The sequence below is a fragment of the Danio aesculapii genome, chromosome 9 (assembly GCF_903798145.1).
Source record: "Danio aesculapii chromosome 9, fDanAes4.1, whole genome shotgun sequence".
Classification (NCBI taxonomy): Eukaryota; Metazoa; Chordata; class Actinopteri; order Cypriniformes; family Danionidae; genus Danio; species Danio aesculapii.
The window spans coordinates 8,812,025-8,833,321 of NC_079443.1; the positions used below are offsets into that span (position 1 = coordinate 8,812,025).

At 35.6% G+C, this 21,297-nt stretch overlaps 1 protein-coding gene across 2 annotated transcripts in view; it reads left to right on the forward strand.

Annotated features, from left to right (window-relative positions):
• The window catches only part of als2a (alsin Rho guanine nucleotide exchange factor ALS2 a), a 62,393-nt gene that overhangs the window by 4,916 nt on the left and 36,180 nt on the right, over window positions 1-21,297 (forward strand). Inside the window, exons 1-6 of one of the 2 annotated variants that reach the window (XM_056464731.1) lie at window positions 7,896-7,983; window positions 8,214-8,277; window positions 10,052-10,194; window positions 12,999-14,321; window positions 17,677-17,830; window positions 17,928-18,024. In XM_056464731.1, coding sequence (XP_056320706.1) covers window positions 8,255-8,277; window positions 10,052-10,194; window positions 12,999-14,321; window positions 17,677-17,830; window positions 17,928-18,024 — 1,740 coding nt within the window. In that variant the 5' untranslated portion in view covers window positions 7,896-7,983; window positions 8,214-8,254. Of the gene's footprint in view, window positions 1-7,895; window positions 7,984-8,213; window positions 8,278-10,051; window positions 10,195-12,998; window positions 14,322-17,676; window positions 17,831-17,927; window positions 18,025-21,297 lie in introns of those variants that run through there. The other variant, XM_056464733.1, reaches the window with a different exon arrangement.

Below are 21,297 nucleotides of genomic sequence, written 5' to 3' on the forward strand. Positions count from 1 at the left end.
CAAAGTTTTCTCTTCCTTGACAGAACCAGGGTGCTCATTTACTACAGTAAATACAATGTATTGCCATTAAATTCAGTACTGCAACACACAAGTGTTGTATTTCCTATAGTAAACACAGACTGTAATCTTACGCAGCTGACAAGAGGGCATAGGCAACAAATGTTATGTTTTGTTTTTTTTGGCCGCAAAAGTGGTCTTGAAGCTTTGTACGATCACAGTTAAACTACTGTCACATGGAATATTTTGATGATGGTTTTGGTTCCTTTTCCGGACTTCTCTGACTTATTGCTGTCTATGGCGGATGAGAGAGCTCCAGGATTTCATCTAAAATATCTTAATTTGTTTTCTAGAGATGAATAAGTTGGAACGACATGAGGGTGGGTAATTATAATAACAGAATTTTCATTTTTTTGCTGAACTAACCCTTTAAACTATTAAAACGTGTTATTATAGTGAAGAGTTCTGTATATTGTGTATAATATGAATAAAATTGGCACATACTAAATCCGCCATGTTTTGTCTGTCATGCAACCTAAACATTAGTTGTCCCGCTTCACTCACATAAATCCTCATGGGAAAGTAGGTAATTCGGGTACTGCTTGCCTATATTGTTTTCACGAGATCACACTTACATATAATTAGATAGAACTGCGTGTTTGGCAAGCTGTTGGTTTCTGCGTGTTTGGCAAGTCTGAGGGGAGGCCACCAAGCACAGAATTTTGGCCTGTACCCAAAGCACTAAATGTGATTGTGTTTAGGATAATTATCTGAACGTGCTCCTCCTGAACTTTGTTAACGAAACATCATTTCTGAATACTGTCAATTCAGACATATTCCTTGGCTCACCTACTATATGGTGTGGAATTAGATATATTTGGATACTCAATACTCAGTTTTTTCTAAGAACGAGTTTCTTGGACACTGTTGTCAAGTCCCGGATCGGCTGTCAAAATATAAACCACAGCTGTTTCCTGTTAGAGACAATGTGAAGTTTCTCAAGTGTTGCTCTACTCCTCAGTGGACCATTACATATACTGTAGCTCTCTGAAGCTGGGAATTCAGTGAAAATGAAGTTTCAATAGAGTACCCGTAAATGCACAGAAAACGGTGCAGGTGGGCTTCAGTGCTGGTTAAGTGCTTTATTCTGGCTCAAGCACGGTCATTGGCTCAGGCCTTTGTTAGGTTGGACCACAGTCGGTGCATGAGTTTACTGCAGTTCACAGTCAGCTATTAATGCTGAAGCACATTGAATATATTCTGTTCCCACACAGATGAACCCACAGCTGCAGATAAGCCCTGCTACAGAGGCTGTATTAGAAGCACATGCTGATTAAACGAAGGACAGCAGAGAGTTGTGGGAGAGCATGATGACAGACACTAAGTGACAAAATGATTGATGAACAGAGTCACACCCACTGCATAAGGCATTTAAAGTCAAGGAGGTGTCTACCATTGTCCGCCAGTCTGTAAGATGATGCAACAGTGATTTTAATCAACCCTTTACTTCGTGGAAAACACAGTGATCACAATTAGAGAACAGCAATCATTGTAGCACAAAGAAAAATTATGACCAAAAACTGTAAATGTTAAAGTAGTCAAATAAAATTGTATGTACACTGAAAAAAATTTATTGAATTAATTACATTTTTTAAGGTTGGTTGTAAACAATTTATATGGAATTTAAACAAACAAATTAAATGTAGTAATCTCATCTCTCATTTTCGTGAGCTTATCCGGGGCTGGGTCACGGGGGCATTGCTCTTATGAGAGAACTAAAGAATTCCCTCTCCCCAGACACTTCCTCCAGCTCCTCTGAGGGGATCCCGAGGCGTTCCCTGGCCAGCCAAGAGACATAGTCCCTCCAGCATGTCCTGGGTCTTCCCAGAGGCCTCCTCTCGGTGGGACATGCCTGGAACACCTCCCTAGATAGGCGTCCAGAAGGCATCCGAAAAAGATGCCCGAGCCACCTTAGGTGACTTCTCGCAATGTGGAGGAGCAACGGCTCTACTCCGAGCTCCTCCCGGGTGACAGAACTGCTCATTCTATCTATAAGAGTGCACCCTGCCACCCTGCGAAGGAAACTAATTTCGGCCGACTGTATTCAAGATCTTTCCTTTCGTTCATGACACAAAGCTCATGTCCATAGATGAGAGTAGGAACATGGATTGACCAGTAAATCGAGAGTTTTGCCTTTCGGCTCAGCTCCTTCTTTTGAACATTACTACACTGTAAAAAAATATATGATCAATTTATCCTGACAGCATATGTTTTAAGGTCATTGTAACTTATTAAACTAAGTTAATCATGTTCTAAACTAATTTATAAGTTATGCAAACTGTTTTAAGTCAGTTTAACATCATTTAAGATCAATGGACTCATACAGTAAGGTTAATTTGATTCAGCTTAAAAATGTAAGGCCCCCAGGATTTTTTTACAGTGTACATTTACCACAACAGTAATGCAGTCGATGTACCAGTCCATTGTGGTAAATGTAGTAATGTTTAACTTAATTTGTTTGTATGTAACAACTATATACTTTTTTAAAATCATTTTTAATTTTTTATATTTTTTTGTAACCACTTCCCTTAAAAACATTGAATTAATACCATGGACAATATTCTTATTTAAACATTTTATTTATTTAAACTTTTATTGATATAATTTTATAGTCTTGCTTTTAAAAACTTCAGCACATGACTAGTGTCTCAAAGACATTATTAGTCTCTCACAGCACACTAGTTGACTAATCTTTTTGTTCAATTGTAAAGGTACAATAATCCAGAAATCACATTTGGAATGACCAACTTTTCTTGATACTGTATGACTGACACTGACTGCGGTCTGAGAAGTCACATTACACTCTAAAAAAATTATGTTTGTTATTTATTCAAACTACTTACTTAAAATGAGCAAAACAACACAATTCTTGAGTTTGTTTTGGGACAACTTAGTTGTTTTATATTCAATCCACTTTGTCAATACTAATAAGTGGACATAATTCCTTCATGTTGTCCCAACACAAATCGATTGTGTGGAACCCAACATTTTTCACAGCGTATAACCACTTTCCATCTTGCAAAATAAGGGAAAACTTAAAAGAAAAGTCAAGTTAAAGAGGGTTTGTCAGATAACTTACCACCAGGGACCAGATTCCCAACATTAAGAATAATCTGCAACCGTTATCTAATTTTGATTTAAGTTGTTTATGCTGTGCTTCAGAATATAACTGCCAATAAAAACGGCCATTTTCCTCCTGTTAGGGTAACTTTAAATAGGACTAACCGGTGACCTCAAAATATAGGAATATATTGGCTGATTTTGACCACCTCTACTCACGCGGATTTAGTAATTTGGGGGCAATTCCCTAAGCAATTCCAGCCATGGGGCCCAGCAGTCCTAAAATGCACCCTTTTAATCATTTAAAAAAAAAAAGTTTTTTCTTATTCATTCATTAATTCTTATTCTTGTTGGCTTAAGAGTAAGAATAAAGTCCCTAGAGCATGAGTTTTATGCAGCAGATGCTCTTCCAGCCACAGCCCAGCACTGGGAAACACCCATACACTCTTGCATTCACACACATACACGACGGCCAATTTAGCTTTTTCAAGATTTTTTCTTATATAATCTCCCTTTCTATGTTTTATCTTATTGCAATATCTACATTTTAAATGATTTGTTTTCTTAAAATGAATTCACAACTAAAAATAATAAATAAATAGAATATAATAAAGTTTTTTTTAACTAAATCTTTTCTTGATTTGACTGCTGGACTTCTCCATGATTGATGTGTAAGAAAAAATTGTGTAGATGTAATAATTAAGATACCTTTTTTTTTGTTAGAGCCTCACCATATAAAATATGATAGAAAGCAATATTAACAGTTATAGGTCCAATTTATACTTTTAGGTATTTATCCTGGGGCTCTAAGCGGCTGCTTGCTTATTAATTAAATCCGCCCCTGCCTCTACTGTATATATTCCCTAACCTAATTTAAATTTATTTTGGATAATTCTTTCTGAAAATCTCTACTGGAAAATCATAATAAAACAATTGACTGAAGTATTGAGTCTTTTGTTTATAGTTAAAGAGAAAATCACCCAAAAATGGAAATTCTGTCATTATTTACTAACCCTTTACTTGTTTTATTATATATTTTGAAGAATGCTGGAAACCTGTAACCACTGATATCCATAGTATGGAAGTCAATGGTTACAGGTTTCCAGTTTTCTTCAAAAAACCTTCTTTTGTGTTTAACAAAAGAAAGAAAGCCAAGCTTGTTTTGAACAAGTGGGTGATGAGTAAATAATGGCAGAATTTTCATTTTTGGGAGAACTATCCCTTTAATATTATTAGTATTGCAGCAATGAACTCAGAAAGGTTCTAATTACATTTAAATGAGTTTTATAGAAGACTTGTGTAGTAGAAAGGCTTGGCGGTGGGTGTAAAACATTCCTCAAATTCCCATCCAATGCTTATCTAGTTAAAAGAAAGCTGAATGAACTAATTCTCCACATATCTCTACAGCCTGAGAGAGAACAGATGCAGAGGTCAAACGGGGGCCCGACACATGCTGAGAGTGACAGACGCACTTAACTAATTGCTCCAAACAGACAAGGTGACCATTGCACATGCATGAGTCCACACACGCATTCAGATGTGTTTAAGTTCAACCTCACACACACATACACACCCCTTTCTTCGCCCACCATTTCGTGTTAGTGTTTATGACCACACATACTAAAATGTAGGGCCAAGTTCCACAGGGCAAAGTTGTGCGTTTTATATAGAAAACACTAAAAGTGAAAACAAGCTGAGATCACGAAGGAGTGCTTCGGGGAGGAGATGTGGAGGGTGTGCGTGTGAGAGTCTGGGCTCCTGCGGGTGTCCTGCAGAGATAGCCTATACCTGCCAATCCTTTTTTTTTTACTGCTCGTGGTTTCTCCTCCCCAAACCCAACACCAGCTTTACTGTTTTCTATTTTATGTGTTGTTGACCTTGTTTTTCCCACTCCAGGCCAACTTTTATGCGACATTATGGTTATTCAGAGAGCGGTTGTCTGAGTCTTGTGCTGTGAGAAATCCATTTTTGTTGTTGTTTTGGTTTGAGGTCATTTAGAAGTCATTAAAGTTTTTTTTGAATGATGTGAGAAGTGCTATCTTATCGTTTCTAGTAAGGTTTTATGCCTTGTAACTAACAAAATAGAATTTGTTAGCCATTAGGTCATTATCTTAGAGTCTATGATCAACATTGTGTGAAGGAGATTCCAGGTACAATGAACATTTCCGTAATGTTTTTGTGCCCCCTGTTGGTTAGTGAAGCACAACGCATTTTCCAAATCAAAAATCCCTGCGATTTAAAGGGATAGTTCACCTTAATATGGAAAAATACTCACCATTTACTCTCCCTCAAGAGGTTATATACATTTACCAGTTTTCTTTTGTTGTTGTACACAAAAGAAGATATTTTGAAAAATATTAGAAAACCTGTAACATTGGATTTTCTTAGTAGGGAAAATGGAAGTCGATGGTTACAGGTTTCCAGCATTTTTCAAAATATCCTCTTTTGTGTTCATCAGAAAAATACAGTAAGTACTCCAAATAGGTTTGTGACAATTGAAGGATGAGTAAATGATTACAGAATTTTCAGTTTTTGGTAAACTATTCCATTAAAGGGATCCCGTTATCTGATATAAATTTCTTCGTTCTACTAAACGCAAATGAATATATTTGAAGAAAGTCAGTAGCCAAACAGATCTTGCCACCCATTTGCTACCATAGCTGGGAAAAAATTTATATCCAACAATAGTATTGAAAACAACAATATTCAAGGTATGGACAAATATTATATCCTACAATATGCATTTACTGTATTCAAAAACATAAAAAAGGCCTTGTACCATTGATTAACATCTCTTATCAGGTCATGGTGTACATCCTTCTGCTCTGAAAAATGCGGTTCATTCTGCTGTGGGACCCCTGATTAATTAAGGGACTAAGACAAAAAGAAAATGAATGAATAAATGAATGAATGGAAAAAGCACAAATGTCAGGACATGCCAATACTCTTCAGGTGCTCAAAGACCCTCAGATCCCAGAGGGTTAAAAATGTAATTTATTTACATTACAAGCCATAAGAATTACTCATCTTTTGCTTAAGCCATAAGAATTACTCATCTTTTGTTTATTTTTTGCTTAGTTCATTGAATAATTTTTGAGCTCATATAAAATATTGACACATATGCAAGCATTTTCTCCAGAACTGTCATTAATACTAAGGTTCGACTGTAACAAAAAAGTAAGGATTTTTCTGATTTTCTTCCCACATGGATAGAACTTATATGTGGATATATGTGCATATGTAACCTATATGTAGTATATATGCACATATATGATAGTATTTATGCTGCATATATGCGGATATATGCCATATAAGCAAAATTGAGGTGCATATATGTACATATACAGGCCATATAGGTCTCCTGGATTGCTTATTTATATCTGCGAATAAGCCCAATGTACACACAAGATATGTCTCCTATAGCTCATATCTAACTTTGGCAACTGTCATACATGATGCCTAGCCCATATTTTCTATTATCAAGGCAAAAAGAACTTTAAAAATGCAAAAAAAAAAAAACGTATGCATGTACGAACACTTGAAATTGGCATTCATATAAGGGCTTAGTCCATTTATTAATCCGGAAAGAAACGCCAACTTATCCAACACATGTTTTACACAGCGGATGCTGTATATATACAGTTGAAGTCAGAATTATTAGCCCCCCTTTGATTTATTTCTTTTTTAAATATTTCCCAAATGATGTTTAACAGAGCAAGGAAATTTACACAGTATATCTGATAATATTTTTTCTTCTGGTGAAAGTCTTATGTTTATTAGTATTAGTTTTATAAAAAGCAGTTTTTAATTTTTTGAAAGCCTTTTCAAGGTCAAAATTATTAGCCCCTTTAAGCTAAATGTTTTTCGATTATCTACAGAAAAAAACATCATTGTACAATAACTTGCCTAATAACCCTAACCTGCCTAGTTAACCTAATTAACCTAATTAAACCTTTAAATTTCACTTTAAGCTGAAGGGTCTTGAAAAATATCAAATAAAATATTATTTACTGTCATTATGGCAAAGATAAAATAAATCAGTTATTAGAAATGAGTTATTAAAACTGTTATGTTTAGAAATGTGTTGAAAAAAATCTTCTCGCTGATAAACAGAAATTGGAGGAAAAAATAAGCAGGGGGGCTGGCTAACTTCAACACTATATATATATATATATATATATATATATATATATATATATATATATATATATATATATATATATATATATATATATATATATATATATATATATATATATTCACATATGTCATGTATTCACAAAATATAGGAAAACGGCCAATTTTATATATGCCACATGTATTAAAAACCTATATCATAACCTATATTAAAATATATATGTTTATATCGTTTTTTTCTGTGTGAGTTACATTATTTACAGTCTAATAATACAGAGTTAAATAGGTTAAATAATGAGAATGAATAAGTATTAGGAAGAATAAAAATGTATGAAATGTTGAATGGTTCAATGTATTTATAATTTATGTAGGCTATATATGAAAGGTTTATTATAAAGTAGAAGTACTATCTACATGCAATATAATAAAATTACAGTATAAAAGCTTTATTTTATATGTTTTCCCAAAGTATTAAAAATATTTTTTTTTTTGTAAAGGAACCACCAACGTTAAAGAAATGTTGTTAATACCTTAAAATTATTTTAATCGTAGATTTAACCGGTTTTCAGGAATCTTCCGCGTTACGTAAATATACACATTGTGACTATTTTGGCCCTCTGCGCTCTCCATAGAGCCCAAAACAAACTTCTGAGTGAATCTGATGTCAAGTTGAGTCGCGAGTCTTTACACTTCACAAATATCAAACACAGACAGCGGTTCTTCCCTAAGGTACTGTACTGCAGAATTTCACATTTTACGAAAAAACATCTCGCAAAGTTTCGTAAATAATCTAACAAATAAACTTAATCGAGTCTAACCACTTGATGTCTGTGTGCTCTAATGGGCGGTTTTAATCTTTGACAATCTTGATTTCGCTTGTTTTGTAAATGTGTGTGTCAGGTAACGTACTTTCGCTTCTGAAAGTCGTTTTAACAAGTATTTGATCTCTTTTGCTGTAGTTGCTGGAGTGGCGGTCACACCATCTAAAATGGATTAAATCATGCTGATGGAGGAACAGGGCAGGTGTGACTTACTCTTTTCTGTTTAATGTCACTATTACGTTTGACATTTGCTAAACATGTTTATATACATTAAACAAATGTTATGGTTTAAGCCCAATATACATAAAACTGTCCTTTGCATCGCACAAGCCTTAATTTAAAGGGGGGAAACGATTTTAATCCATGAAATCCTTTAAACTCCAACTCCGTTAAATTTAATCCCACATGGAAAAAATATAGTAGTGTAAAGTAGGCTTAAATACTACTTTTTTACTGCTTTTGAACCATAATGTACTTGATTTGATCTGTTGTGGTAATTCCATAGTTGCAGTGTTAATACCACAACTATAGAAATGTTAGTAGTATAAACAAATTTATCGAGTTTGTTTTATATTCGCACATTCGTTCAGTGACAACTTGTGATATGCTCTCTATATTGTTTACCATGGTACTTTTAATATTCTGTCTGAAATCACAAATAAGTACTTCTTGAAAACAACATAAACACTATTTATTTGACTGAAATTTGCTGTACTTGGATAGCCATTGGCTGCTAATATGATTTTACTATATAGAATTTGCAAACAATACTTATCTGAAATTATATTATTAAGAAGAAAGTGTGAACATGAATATAAAACCAACTTTACCTAAGTAACAAATTACCCAGTACTACACTGTTTTCTGTAACTTATACTATAGGGCTGCTCAATATAATAAAATCGCAATGTGTGAATCTGCAATAGTCGTATCACAGGATCTCAAGAAATTTCAAGTTAATTGAAACAATTTAGACACAAGACATTATAAAGAGTTCTGCTTTAACAATTAGATTACATTAAATTGATTGGGTTAAAATATTTATACAATATAGACACTGTTTACATTTAATTATTTAGGGTCTATACCTCAATACTGTAAAAACCAAACTCCACTGAAAACCATTAAGCGTTAATTTAATTTCTTCTATTTTTTCCTAACAATTATATTGTGAAATTATATTCATATCGCTACATATATTGCAGAAAAACAAGACATCGCAATGTCAGTTTGTTCCAACATCATGCAGTCCTATTATACGACAATACACCACAGTTTACTGTAGTAAAAACTAAAGTAGATTATACAGCATTTTGTGTACAGTTTTTCAGTTCTCTGCTAGTTAATACTATGCTGTAGCATTCATTAATAAAGTGTTGTAAATAATACTATAATATACACTAGTCAACATTTGAACTGGATCAAAACCTTTCATCAAAGTTGTCCTAAAACTATTCAACAACACTCATTGTCATAGAACAATTTTGGAAAAAAAAGTTTGATCCACTTCAAATGTTGTCTAGTGTATACAGTATAATACACTTTACTGTGATATCGTTCACAAGCACAATAGTATTTACTATAAATATGTAATAAATAGTAGTATTTAGTATAGTATTTTTTAAAGACAGTATTTTTTCATGAAAGGGACGTTTTCTCAAGCATTGTAATGTAGTTAAGTTGTTTTATTGATTTACATATTTAAGTTATACACGTATATAAATTAACATTTTAACTTACTTTTGTTAACTGTGCTGTTTTGGGCTCAAACCAGGACATTTTAACTGATATAAAATCGAATGTCTAACAAGAGTGGAACGTGAAACGAACTTTAGGATTTGGCAAAACTGATCTTTCTGTCATTATTGCCCCTTGTGTCATTTCAAAGACATATGCTATTATTTTACAAGTGTAATATAGAATTACGCTTGCCCAGCTTCATGCTAATTTAAAACACACACGTGTATTTGTTGCAGCTCTGAGGATGGCTCTAGAGAGAAAGGTGTGCTCTACAGATGGCAGGGCTATTTCTGCAGTGTGAGCCCAGAGAAGCTGCTCCTGTCCAGGCCAGTGCTCCATGCTGCACTGGGGTCTTTACATGGACTTCTGCTGACAGAAGGTCAGAACTCTATGACAATTCAAGAAAGCTGTAAATGGGGATGAGATGAAATGTAAATGACCTCATAGTTCAGTTAAAGTAATGCTTTGTGATAGTTGTTCACATGTCCCTTGTTTGTCCTCATTAGTTAAACTCCCCACTGTTCTTAGAAAAATCAGTGTTTCCCCCACCATTATATAAGGGAGGCGCACCGCCCCCACCATTGCCCCCCCTCCCAATCTAATTGTATTTTATATGTAGTACCAGATCACAACTTCTTTTAATAAACAAAATAAATATCCGTATGTAATATCTTATTTACACAACGACATGAGATTTCTGTCTCTACATGATCGCGCGATTACATATTTCTGCTCTCTGAATCGCGCACAGTGGAGTTCTAAACTCTCAGCTGTATGGGAATGAGACTGCACACCACATCTGACAGGACCGAAGACACACGTGCACTTCTGTATATTATGCATAGCCTACAGCAGCTAAAACAAAGGTAAATGATGTGCGGGAGCTTAATGCGCTCGGTCACAGCAGCTAAAATATAAACAGATGCGATGGGACCTCTGTTTAGTTTATTGGCGCGACCCGCCAATGTTGCAATGTTTCCAAATTGCATTGTAATTTTTCATAACAATTTTTATATCTGTTTTATTATTTTCTGTGGCAGTTCATTCCGCTGTGGCAACCCTTGATAAATAAGGGACTAAGCCAGAGTAAAATTAATGGATGAATAATTTTTCTGTAAAGATGCTTCTGGCTATAACACGTTTACACCTGGTTATAAGAGACGTGTTTAAGCTATTATATGCAGCATCCTTGATTTATTCTCTTAGGTAAGGCAATATCTTCTCTTAAGATTCATACTTAGAGGAAAAATGTGCTCAATGCATTATAAAACTTGAAGCATTAGAATCGGTGCTCAGAATCAGCCGATCACCATGACAAGGAATCGGTACTCAATATCAGCTGCAAAAATCATAATCGGAACATTTCTAGCTTTGACCCAACTTGGCTGTCAGAGCAGCAATACTCCCTCTGGCTATACAAGACTGATCTTGGTAAGTCAGTAAATGCACCCTTAGAAAAAAGAAGTATTCTTAAGTAAAGGTCAAGTATAATAGTATACTTTATTTAGTAAGTAATTAAGGCCAAGATACACTGCAGTGGCAAAAGCTGCACACTTTGTGGATAAAAAAGATATAAAAATAAATGTTAATTGTTAGCTTGTACGGTTGTGCAGTTCAGATAATTGTTCAGTTTTTTTACTGCTGTCATTAAAAGAAACAAATTAAAACTATGACTCCTTGTGTCAGTGCGCCACGCCATGCCACGCCACATTCTCTAATCTCTGTGTGCTTGGAGGAAGAAAAAAACTGAGACTTGTCATAGTATTCATATACTGCTACTCACTGATGATTTTAAGTTTTTTTTATCCTCACTTGTAAGTCGTGTTGGTTTTAAGGTTCTGTTTAATAAGTAAATGTAAATTATATGTTTTAATATATTTTCATTTAATTTATTGGGTCTTTCATTTATACTGTTGTGGTCAGGTATTTGTTTGAACGTTACAATTTTCCATCATCTCTGTCCCAATTAAAAATAAATACTGTAAATACGAAAATAAAGATGCTTAATGTCTTACGCAACAACTAAACATCAAGATGATAAAACACAATAATGTAATAAATATTAATTAAACAATGTCAAATTTAACAAAGCCTGTGTGTACATACAGTAACTGATTAGAAAAAGACAATGGAAAAACGATTATATGTGAAGTTTAATGCAGAAAAGTCTTGTATTGTCAGACCCATACAGTTAATCGCTATAAATTAGACAGTGATTTTTTCAATGACTATTTTTGAGTATCAAAGCAGTTATAATGAAGGCATTTTCCTCTGTATAAGAGTTTTGGCCTGAGCGCGCCCTCTGGCCTTTGGGTGTAGATTTTCTACTCATCACACAAATGGGCTTCTCCGGACAAGATATGCATGACAATCACAGCTTTTGCTAAAACGGATAGTTCACCCCAAAAAAGTTTAGATTCTGTCAGTAATTACACCTTATGTCTTTCCAAATCTCTGAATTTTTAATTTTTATAGCCTGAATTAAGATATATTGAATGAAATCTTCGATCTCTTTGATCTCCTCGCATTTCAAACACGCATAGCTCATAAATGTGCGCCCTAGTCTTACATTGTGGAGAAGAAGCTGTTAAATAAAGTTTTTTATTCATTCATTCATTTTCTTTTCGGCTTAGTCCCTTTACTAATCTGGGGTCGCCACAGTGGAATGAACCGCCAACCTATCCAGCTCTTGTTCCATGCAGCGGATGCCCTTCCAGCTGCAACCCATCACTGTGAAACATCCATTCACACTCATTCACACACATACACTACGAGTAATTTAGCCTACCCTTGTTTTTATTTAATATGCAAAAAAAAAAAATTCTCAATGCTGTATGATATTCCGATTGAACTATTAAAGCCTTATGGTCTGTTTTGGGGATGTTTTTTTGGGTACTTTTCCGAACTATGAACGCGTTGAGATTGTTGCGGTCTATGGAGGATAAGAGAGCTCTCTGATTTCATCTAAAATGTAAAAGGTCTCAGGGCTTTGGAATAACATGATTGTAATCAACAACACAGTTGTTTTTGGGTTAACTAACCCTAGTGCAGCCCTAGTGGTTTGCCTTGAGTATGTTTCACCTAATTACTGAACAGCTATTTTAAAAGTAAATAAAGAAAACAATTATAATGATATGGCTGATTGGACAGATTATCTAATATTCAAGCTTGTTACTCTCACAGGTGGCCAAGTATATAGTTTCGGTGAGCAGCCGTGGAAGCAAGTCGAACCTCCGCCTGCTGGTCTTGTTTTAGAGAGCACCCTAAGTGGTCAGCATGTGATCTCTGTGTCTGCGGGCAGCTATCACTGCTCTGCTGTAACAGAGGATGGCCTGGTCCTCATGTGGGGCGAGAACTCGTACGGCCAGTGTGGCGTCTCTGGAACAGAGCGGGTCCCCAGTCCCACTCCCGTTACTGTGGTGGATGATGAAACTCGCCCTCCACAACTGGTCCGAGTCCTAAATGTGGCCTGCGGAGCACAGCATACTCTGGCTCTGTCAAACAAGCATGAGGTGTGGGCCTGGGGCAGCGGTTGCCAGCTAGGACTGGTCACCAATGTATTCCCAGTCTGGAAACCCCAAAAGGTGGAGCATCTTTTGGGAAGATATGTAGTTCAGATTGCTTGTGGTGCCTTTCACAGCCTTGCTTTGGTTCAGTTTCTTCCTTCCCCAGATGCCAGCCAGCAAGCTCACGATAAATGTGGGCAGTGTAATCAGATCCGTTACACCATGACTGACAAGGAAGACCATGTTGTTATTTCCGATGAGCATTACTGCCCGCTTGGAGTGGAACTGGCGGAATCTAAAGAAGGTCGAAAGTCAGGACAGAGTTCTCCAGCTCAAACACCACAGAGCAAAAACCCATCACCAATTTACCAAGTATCACCCCTAACCTCGAAGAACATCTTTCCACTTTCTTCTCAGAAAAATACCACAAACCAGGAGACGCAACCAGACCCTGCTCTATCTGAGACTGGATCTGCATGTCTTCAGCGATCCAAAAGCACTCCCTACCCTGATGAGCAGGCTCTGAAAGACTACCTCAAAAAGATTTCAGACCAGACTCTTGCTGAGCAGGCCACATCAGCAGGAGGTTCCCATCCTCCGAGCCGTCAGTCATCACTAACATGTCCTTTCCGATCAGAGCAGAGCGATGAACTTGCACTATGCCCCTCTTCACCAGCACTGAGCAGGACTGACAGCATCACATCTTCTGCCAGAAAACACATGAGTGCATCGGATTCTGTTACAGAGCAGAAAAACTCTGTGCATTTAATACCAACTCTGGACTCCACTTCTGATGATTCTTCACAGCACTCCAGTGTGGATGGAGGCATTTATCTCAGTGACCTCGTGATTAGCAATGGGTGTTTGTTTGAGTCCTGTGAGGAGGGTGGAGATACTGCCGGGATTGACTTCTGTCCAGCTGATCCGCTTCAAAGCAAGAAAAGCATCAGTCTGACGGATGTTACCTTGGAGGACACTGATCGCAATAGCTTCTCTCCAGGTAATGTGAACCTAAAGGCTTACTTTATTACACCATTTTTTTCTGAAATGGGTGTGTTGAATTGAATAACATTCCTCAGTCCTATATTGTGATTATGAGTCAAAATACAAGTTAACCCATTTTATCTGAACCTAGTTAAATGGACAAAATTAGAAAGCATATCAAAGCATTTTCTCATATTTGATGACATTTAGTCGGATTTAAGCATTTATTTGCTTTTTTTATGTGGATGAGAATCCGATTACAGTATTTTAGCTTTACACCAGAGATGCCCAAACTAGGGCTCATGCGCCAAAGTTGGCCCATGGTAACCTTTGATTTGATTTAGCCCGCCATTTTATCTGAGAAGAGAGGGAGAATGATGGGGATAGATTCGAGATTGTCAATTCAAATTTAATGTAACCCTTTGTTTGTTTGTTTTATTGTTAAATGCTAACTGAAATTAAATTTTTCAATTAAATTGTGTAAATGAATCAGATTTTGTTTAAATGCACATACTGTCTCCCAACAATGCATAGGCAGATTCTGCTTGACTAGTATATTCAGCATTGAACTACACTGTTATAAATGTGATTGTTTATGTTTTATTGCAGTAAGTGATCGTTTGAAACATTATACTGCATTAGATAATCCAATTTAGAGTAAGTTTTTGCAAATTATTTTAAAATATTATTAAATAAATGAAGAAATTAGCCATGGTAACTTTAATGTAATATAGTTTGGTATATTTAGCTTCGGCCTACGGCTCTCAATGATATTTAATTTTTGGCCCTTCATACGAAAAAGTTTGGGCACCCCTGCTTTACACAATCCCTCAAAATGTAACTTGGATTGAACCCCGTTGGATAGATTAAGGTGCTTTTTTAAAGAGGCATTTTTTGCTGGATTAAGCTAATACAAATAAACCTGTCGTGATCATGAATTTTGTGCTGATTGCCCAAAAGACAAATTTCTTATGACTCACTTTATTTTTTAGTTAGTCTAAACAAATTGATTAGTATATGTTACTTGGGAAAATAATCAAAATAACTATTTATTATTGCCATAGGGCTAATAACATACATACAACATTATTGGTTGTATGTAAATGTAGCTGTGGCTTTGAATTAATCGGAATTGTTCCATTTTTATTTTCTAATATTTAGTACTTTATATGTTTTACTTACCCAGGCAGGTTTTTTCTCACTAATTATCACAAACAACTAATTAACTTTAATATAAAATCGCATATATTTGTTAGAATTCATTCATTTTTCATTAGATGTTATATTTAAAGTGTTGTTGTTTGTTTATTTTTTCCAATTTTTCATTTGCAAATTAAAAACATAAAACAAAAACTGCTTATATTCTAGCCGAAATAAAACAAGTAAGACTTTCTCCAGAAGAAAAAATATTTTCAGACATACTGTGAAAATTTCTTTGCTCTGTTAAACGTCATTTGGGAAATATTAATTCATTCATTTTCTTTTCGGAAAAGTATTTTTCTTAGTCCCTTTATTAATCCGGGATCGACACAGCTGAATGAACCACCAACTTATCCAGCACATGTTTTCCAGCTGCAACCCATCTCTGGGAAATATGGAAATATTTAAAAAAGAAAAAAAAAAAAAAATCTAAGGGGGGGCTAATAATTCTGACTTCAACTGTGTATATATATATATATATATATATATATATATATATATATATATATATATATATATATATATATATATATATATATATATATATATATATATATATATATATATATATTAGGGGTGGGCGATATGACCTAAAATTAATATCACGGTATTTTTCATCTTTTCAACGGTGACGGTATAATATCATGGTATTACTTTCAATAGCAAAATAATATACATCTCAAGGAAGAACGGACAAAAGAAAGTCTCACTTCTATCGCTCTTTAAAAGTTTTGGTTTGGTTCATTGTAAATGCTCAGTCTCGTTATGAGCTGATCTTCATTTCTCTGTGTTGGTGGAATAAAGCAGGCGAGTCAGCCGCACCAATTTATGAGCAGACAGAGCAGGATTCTCGCGATGACCACCAGCGCAATTCCGCTCTTTGTTATGAGCTGTAGTTTCAGTGTAAACTTAGTAAAGGTGAGTTTCTTTGGCGATGATGTGTACAGTGTTAGATTTTATATTTAGCGGACATTTGAGCTGAACACGCGGTGAATGCAACGCATCAAGATTTGGGCACCTTCTCCAAAAACACTCGATTGATCTCAGCTGGTCGGATCAACATTTACCTCATGTCATGATCGCTGTTATCTGCGACATTAATATTATTATAACTTTAGGTGAGGTTTGCAAACCTGTGCACTTTTCGCTCTTCAGCCGTTTGCATTTCCTGCAGTAACAAAAGCTCCCTATTATCTGACAGCGGGAATAGATTAAATTTCGGGCGCTCATGCGACCAAAATGGTTGCAATTTCAAGCCCTGTAGTATAAGGACATGTATTCATACCACAACTGAACGTTTTAAGAAAATTGAATGCCTTATTATTTAGAAAGAGCTATTATTGATGTAAATGCAGCAGTTCAAGACGCATAATCGATTTATTACGGTATTGACGGTATTAGAAAATCCATGTCGTGGCGCAATGTCACACCGGTGATGACTATGACACCGGTGTACCGCCCACCCCTAATATATATATATATATATATATATATATATATATATATATATATATATATATATATATATATATATATATATATATATATTGCAATAAAATACTTGGATAAAGTAAATGTTCATTTTTTTAAAGACATGGTGTGGAAAAATGTAATTTAATGCTGTGCTTCTTGTACATTCTGAGACCCACTTTATATCGTATATCAATCCGGCAGTGAAGATTGTTGATTTTTGAAGAAAACAGACTTTAAACGCACCGATTTTGTAACTGCATACAGTTCACCAGAAGCATTTGATCCTGGTTACTGAAAATTTAAAAAGTCTCTCTGCATACTTCTGCATTTAACCCAGTAGTTGCTGTCTTAGATTCTATTTGAAACCCAATAATAGTAAAGGATAAACATTCAACTGTTTCTCTTGGTTGACCCATTTTATGTGAAAACACAAAGGGAATATCCACAATAGCACTGGTTACTGAAATATTTATTTTTCATGATGCCCCATATGCATGGATCGAAATATTACAACCACAGACTGGAATATTACAAAATTGTTGTGCTAAAAATTATCATCATTTACTCACCTTCATAATACTCCAAACCTGTTTTCTGCTCAGAACACAAATATATTTTTATCTTGTAGTGTTTTATTTTGCATACGATAAACGAAAATCTCATGAAGGACATTAATAAGCTGTCTTGTTAAATTGCAGTGTCACCTTCTGACCCTCACCGAACCAGCAATTTAAGAGCAGTGCGGGCTTCTACCTCAGAGTCCAGAAATCTCCTTCCTTCCCTCTTCACGGAGGTGTGGAGTTGGGGAAAAGGTCATGAAGGTCAGCTTGGCCATGGAGACTATTTGCCCAGGTACAGCAGAGCCCTCATAAACACCACACTTAAGTATTTGTTGAAATTTAACAGCTGGTGTCCTTGACCACAGAGCATTTGTGTTTTCTGCTAACAGGCTACAGCCTCTCTGCATCAAGAGCTTAAGCAAAAAGGAAGTTGTCAAGATCACAGCTGGAGCAAATCACTCCTTGGCGCTGACAGCTCAATGTCAGGTGGGGAGGGACCCAGTTTTTTAACATTTGATTATAAACTAGTACAAAACATATGATTTATAGCAAAAATATGCATTGAGGACAAATCTTGTGTTGTGTTAATCTATTGTCAGGATTTCCTAAAGGCATTCAGTGAAAGGTTAATGCTGAAAAGGCTTGAGCACAGGGATTATTGCAGCTACCTTATTGCATATGCATTAGTAAAGTTTCTCCTTTAGGTGCAAACTTTTAAGATAGAAGAGTATTTAACACTTTCTCGGCCAAGTTTTTATTGTTGTTATTTTTAGGTTGCCAGCCACCACCAGCATTTTTGATTTTCAAGGAAAGTTCTTCATTTTTACATGCAATATGATCTGCATTTACTCTAATCGTGTTTGTATTTTGTACCTAGAAGATCTAGAAGTCTCATAACTCATTCAGGACATGCACTAGGGCTTCGCTTAGCCAAAATATACTTAAAACAGATTCTTTCCTATCTTTTAATGATGCTAAGAAACTAATTCATGCTTTTATTTTCTCTCAGCTTGATTACTGCAATGCTGTTTATATTGGTTTAACTAAGGGTTCTATAGGGAAGTTGCAACTAATACAAATTGCAGCAGCCAGCGTTTTAATGAAATTGAAGAAACAAGAACATAATACACCAGCATTATAAGAATTACACTGGTTACCAGTGCACCAAAGCATAGATTTTAAGATTCTTTTATTAGTTTATAAGGCACTACATAGCCTGACACCTTCTTACATTTCTGACTGCTTATCGAGATATAGTCCAAACCGTTTGCTACGCTCTTCTAGTACTGGTCTTTTAGAATTTCACTCTGTAAATCAGATGCGATCTGGCGGAAACCTTTTTTAGTCACTGTGCTCCAAAATTTTCGAATCGTCTCCCAAATGAAGTGAAAGAATCCCCCAGCATTCATGTTTTTAAAAAGCATGTTAAGATGCACCTTTTTAAAATTGCATATGAATATAACAGTATGTGAAGTGTATGCATTTTATGTATATATGTACAGTACATCCGGAAATTAGTCAAAGCGCTTCACTTTTCCCAATTTTTTTGTTACAGCCTTATTCTAAATGGATTAAATTCATTTATTTGCTCAAGATTCTTGTGAATGTGAAAAAATATTTTTTTGAAATTGTTGCAAATTTACTAAAAATAAAAAACCTGAAAAATTACATCCTAAGTATTCACAGCCTTTGCGTAATACTTTGTTGATGCAACTTTGGTAGAAATTACAGCCTCAAGTCTTTTTAAATATAATGACACAAGCTTGGCACACCTGTCTTTGGGATTTTTACCAATTTCACTTTGCAGTACCCCTCAAGCTCTATCAGGTTGGATGGAAAGCGGCGGTGTACAGCCATTTTCAGATCTCTCCAGAGATGTTCAATAGGATTTAGGTCTGGGCTCTGGCTGGGCCACTCAAGAACATTCACAGAGTTGTTGTGAAGCCACTCCATTAATATTTTGGCGGTGTGCTTTGGGTAATTGTCCTGCTGGAAGATGGACCTTCACCTAGTCTGAGGTCAAGAGCACTCTGAAGCAAGTTTTCAGTCAGGATGTCTCTGTAGATTGCTGCATCCATCTTTCCCTCTATCCTGACTAGTCTTCCAGTCCCTGCTGCTGAAAAACATCCCCACAGCATGATGCTGCCACCACCATGCTTCACTGTAGGGATGGTATTAGCCTGGTAATGAGCGGTGCCTGGTTTTCTCCAAACAGAACGCCTGGCATTCACTTCAAAGAGTTTAATTTTAGTCTCATTAGACCCGATAATTTTGTTTCTTATGGTCTGAGAGTCCTTCAGATGCCTTGGGGCAAATTCCAGATGGGGAGTGGCTTCTATCTGGCCACTCTACCATACAGGCCTGATTGGTGGATTGCTGCACAGATAATTGTCCTTCTGTAAGGTTCTCTTCTCTCTACAGAAGAACGCTGGAGCTCAGACAGAGTGACCATTGGGTTATTGATCACCTCCCTGACTAAGGCCCTGCTCCCCCCGATCACTCAGCTTAGATGGCCGGCCAGCTGTAGGAAGAGTCCTGGTGGTTTCAAACATCTTCCACTTATGCATGATAGAGGCCACTGTGCTCATTGGAACTTTCAGAGCAGCAGAAATTTTTCTGTAACCTTCTCCAGTCCTGTGCCTCGAGACAATCCTGTCTCAGCGGTCTACAGAAAATTCCTTTGTTTTCATGCTTGGTTTGTGCTTTGACATGCACTGTCAACATTGAGACCTTATATAGACAGGTGTATACCTTTTCAAATCATGTCAAATCAACTGAATTTACCACAGGTAAACTCCAATTAAGCTGCTGAAACATCTCAAGAATGATCAGTGGAAACAGAATGTACCTGACCTCAATTTAGAGCTTCAGAGCAAAGGCTTTGAATACTTATGTAAATGTGATTTTTCAGCTGGAAGGGCATTCCCTATGTAAAACAAATGTTAGATTAGTTAGCAGTTCATTCTGCTGTGGCAACCCCAGATTAATATCATTGTTGTAGTATTTATTAATATTTTAAATCAGCTTTCATAATTATTTTCTGGTATCAGTTAATTTTTTTTTTGTTTTAGTTGTACTGATAGGTGACTTATTTGTACCGATAGGTGACATACTTTTATTTATTTGAAAACACAAGCACAAAATTATTCATGCCCCGAGCAAATTCTGAGTTAAAAGTTTTTGTTCAAATGTAGAAAAAAAAAGTGAAAAATAAATGTTTTTCTACAATGATGCCTCTTGTACACCATCTTTTAGTTTTTTTGGGAGAAGACTGTGTCATTTCTGGTCAAAAAAACAAAAACTTGCTGGTTGAATAAAATAATTTGCCAGTGGTATGAATAATTCCCGGCTTGACTGTATATTTCTGTACACTTTTATAGAATAATGAATAGACCACTTGGAAATGCTCAGTTTCTCTGTATTCATGGGTAAAACATAATTTAGTTTTATCCTGAAATCTACTAATGACATTTCTATTAAGTTTAAAATAAAATGCATTTATGTCTGCATAAATTAACAAAAAAAGGTGGCATGTTTTCTGACATTTAGTTTGTCATGTTTTCAGACTATGTTTATATATTTATTAGGCAACACAATAGCTATACTTCAGAAAAGTTATTGAAACAGTATCTAGTGGAATAATACTGATTTTAATTTACAGCACATGAAAGCTTTAGTTATTCTTGCCAAAGTTCATTTTCAGAAAAACAACTGTGTTATTTGTAAGAAATGTTCAGATCTTTCTATAATAAAGCAAAT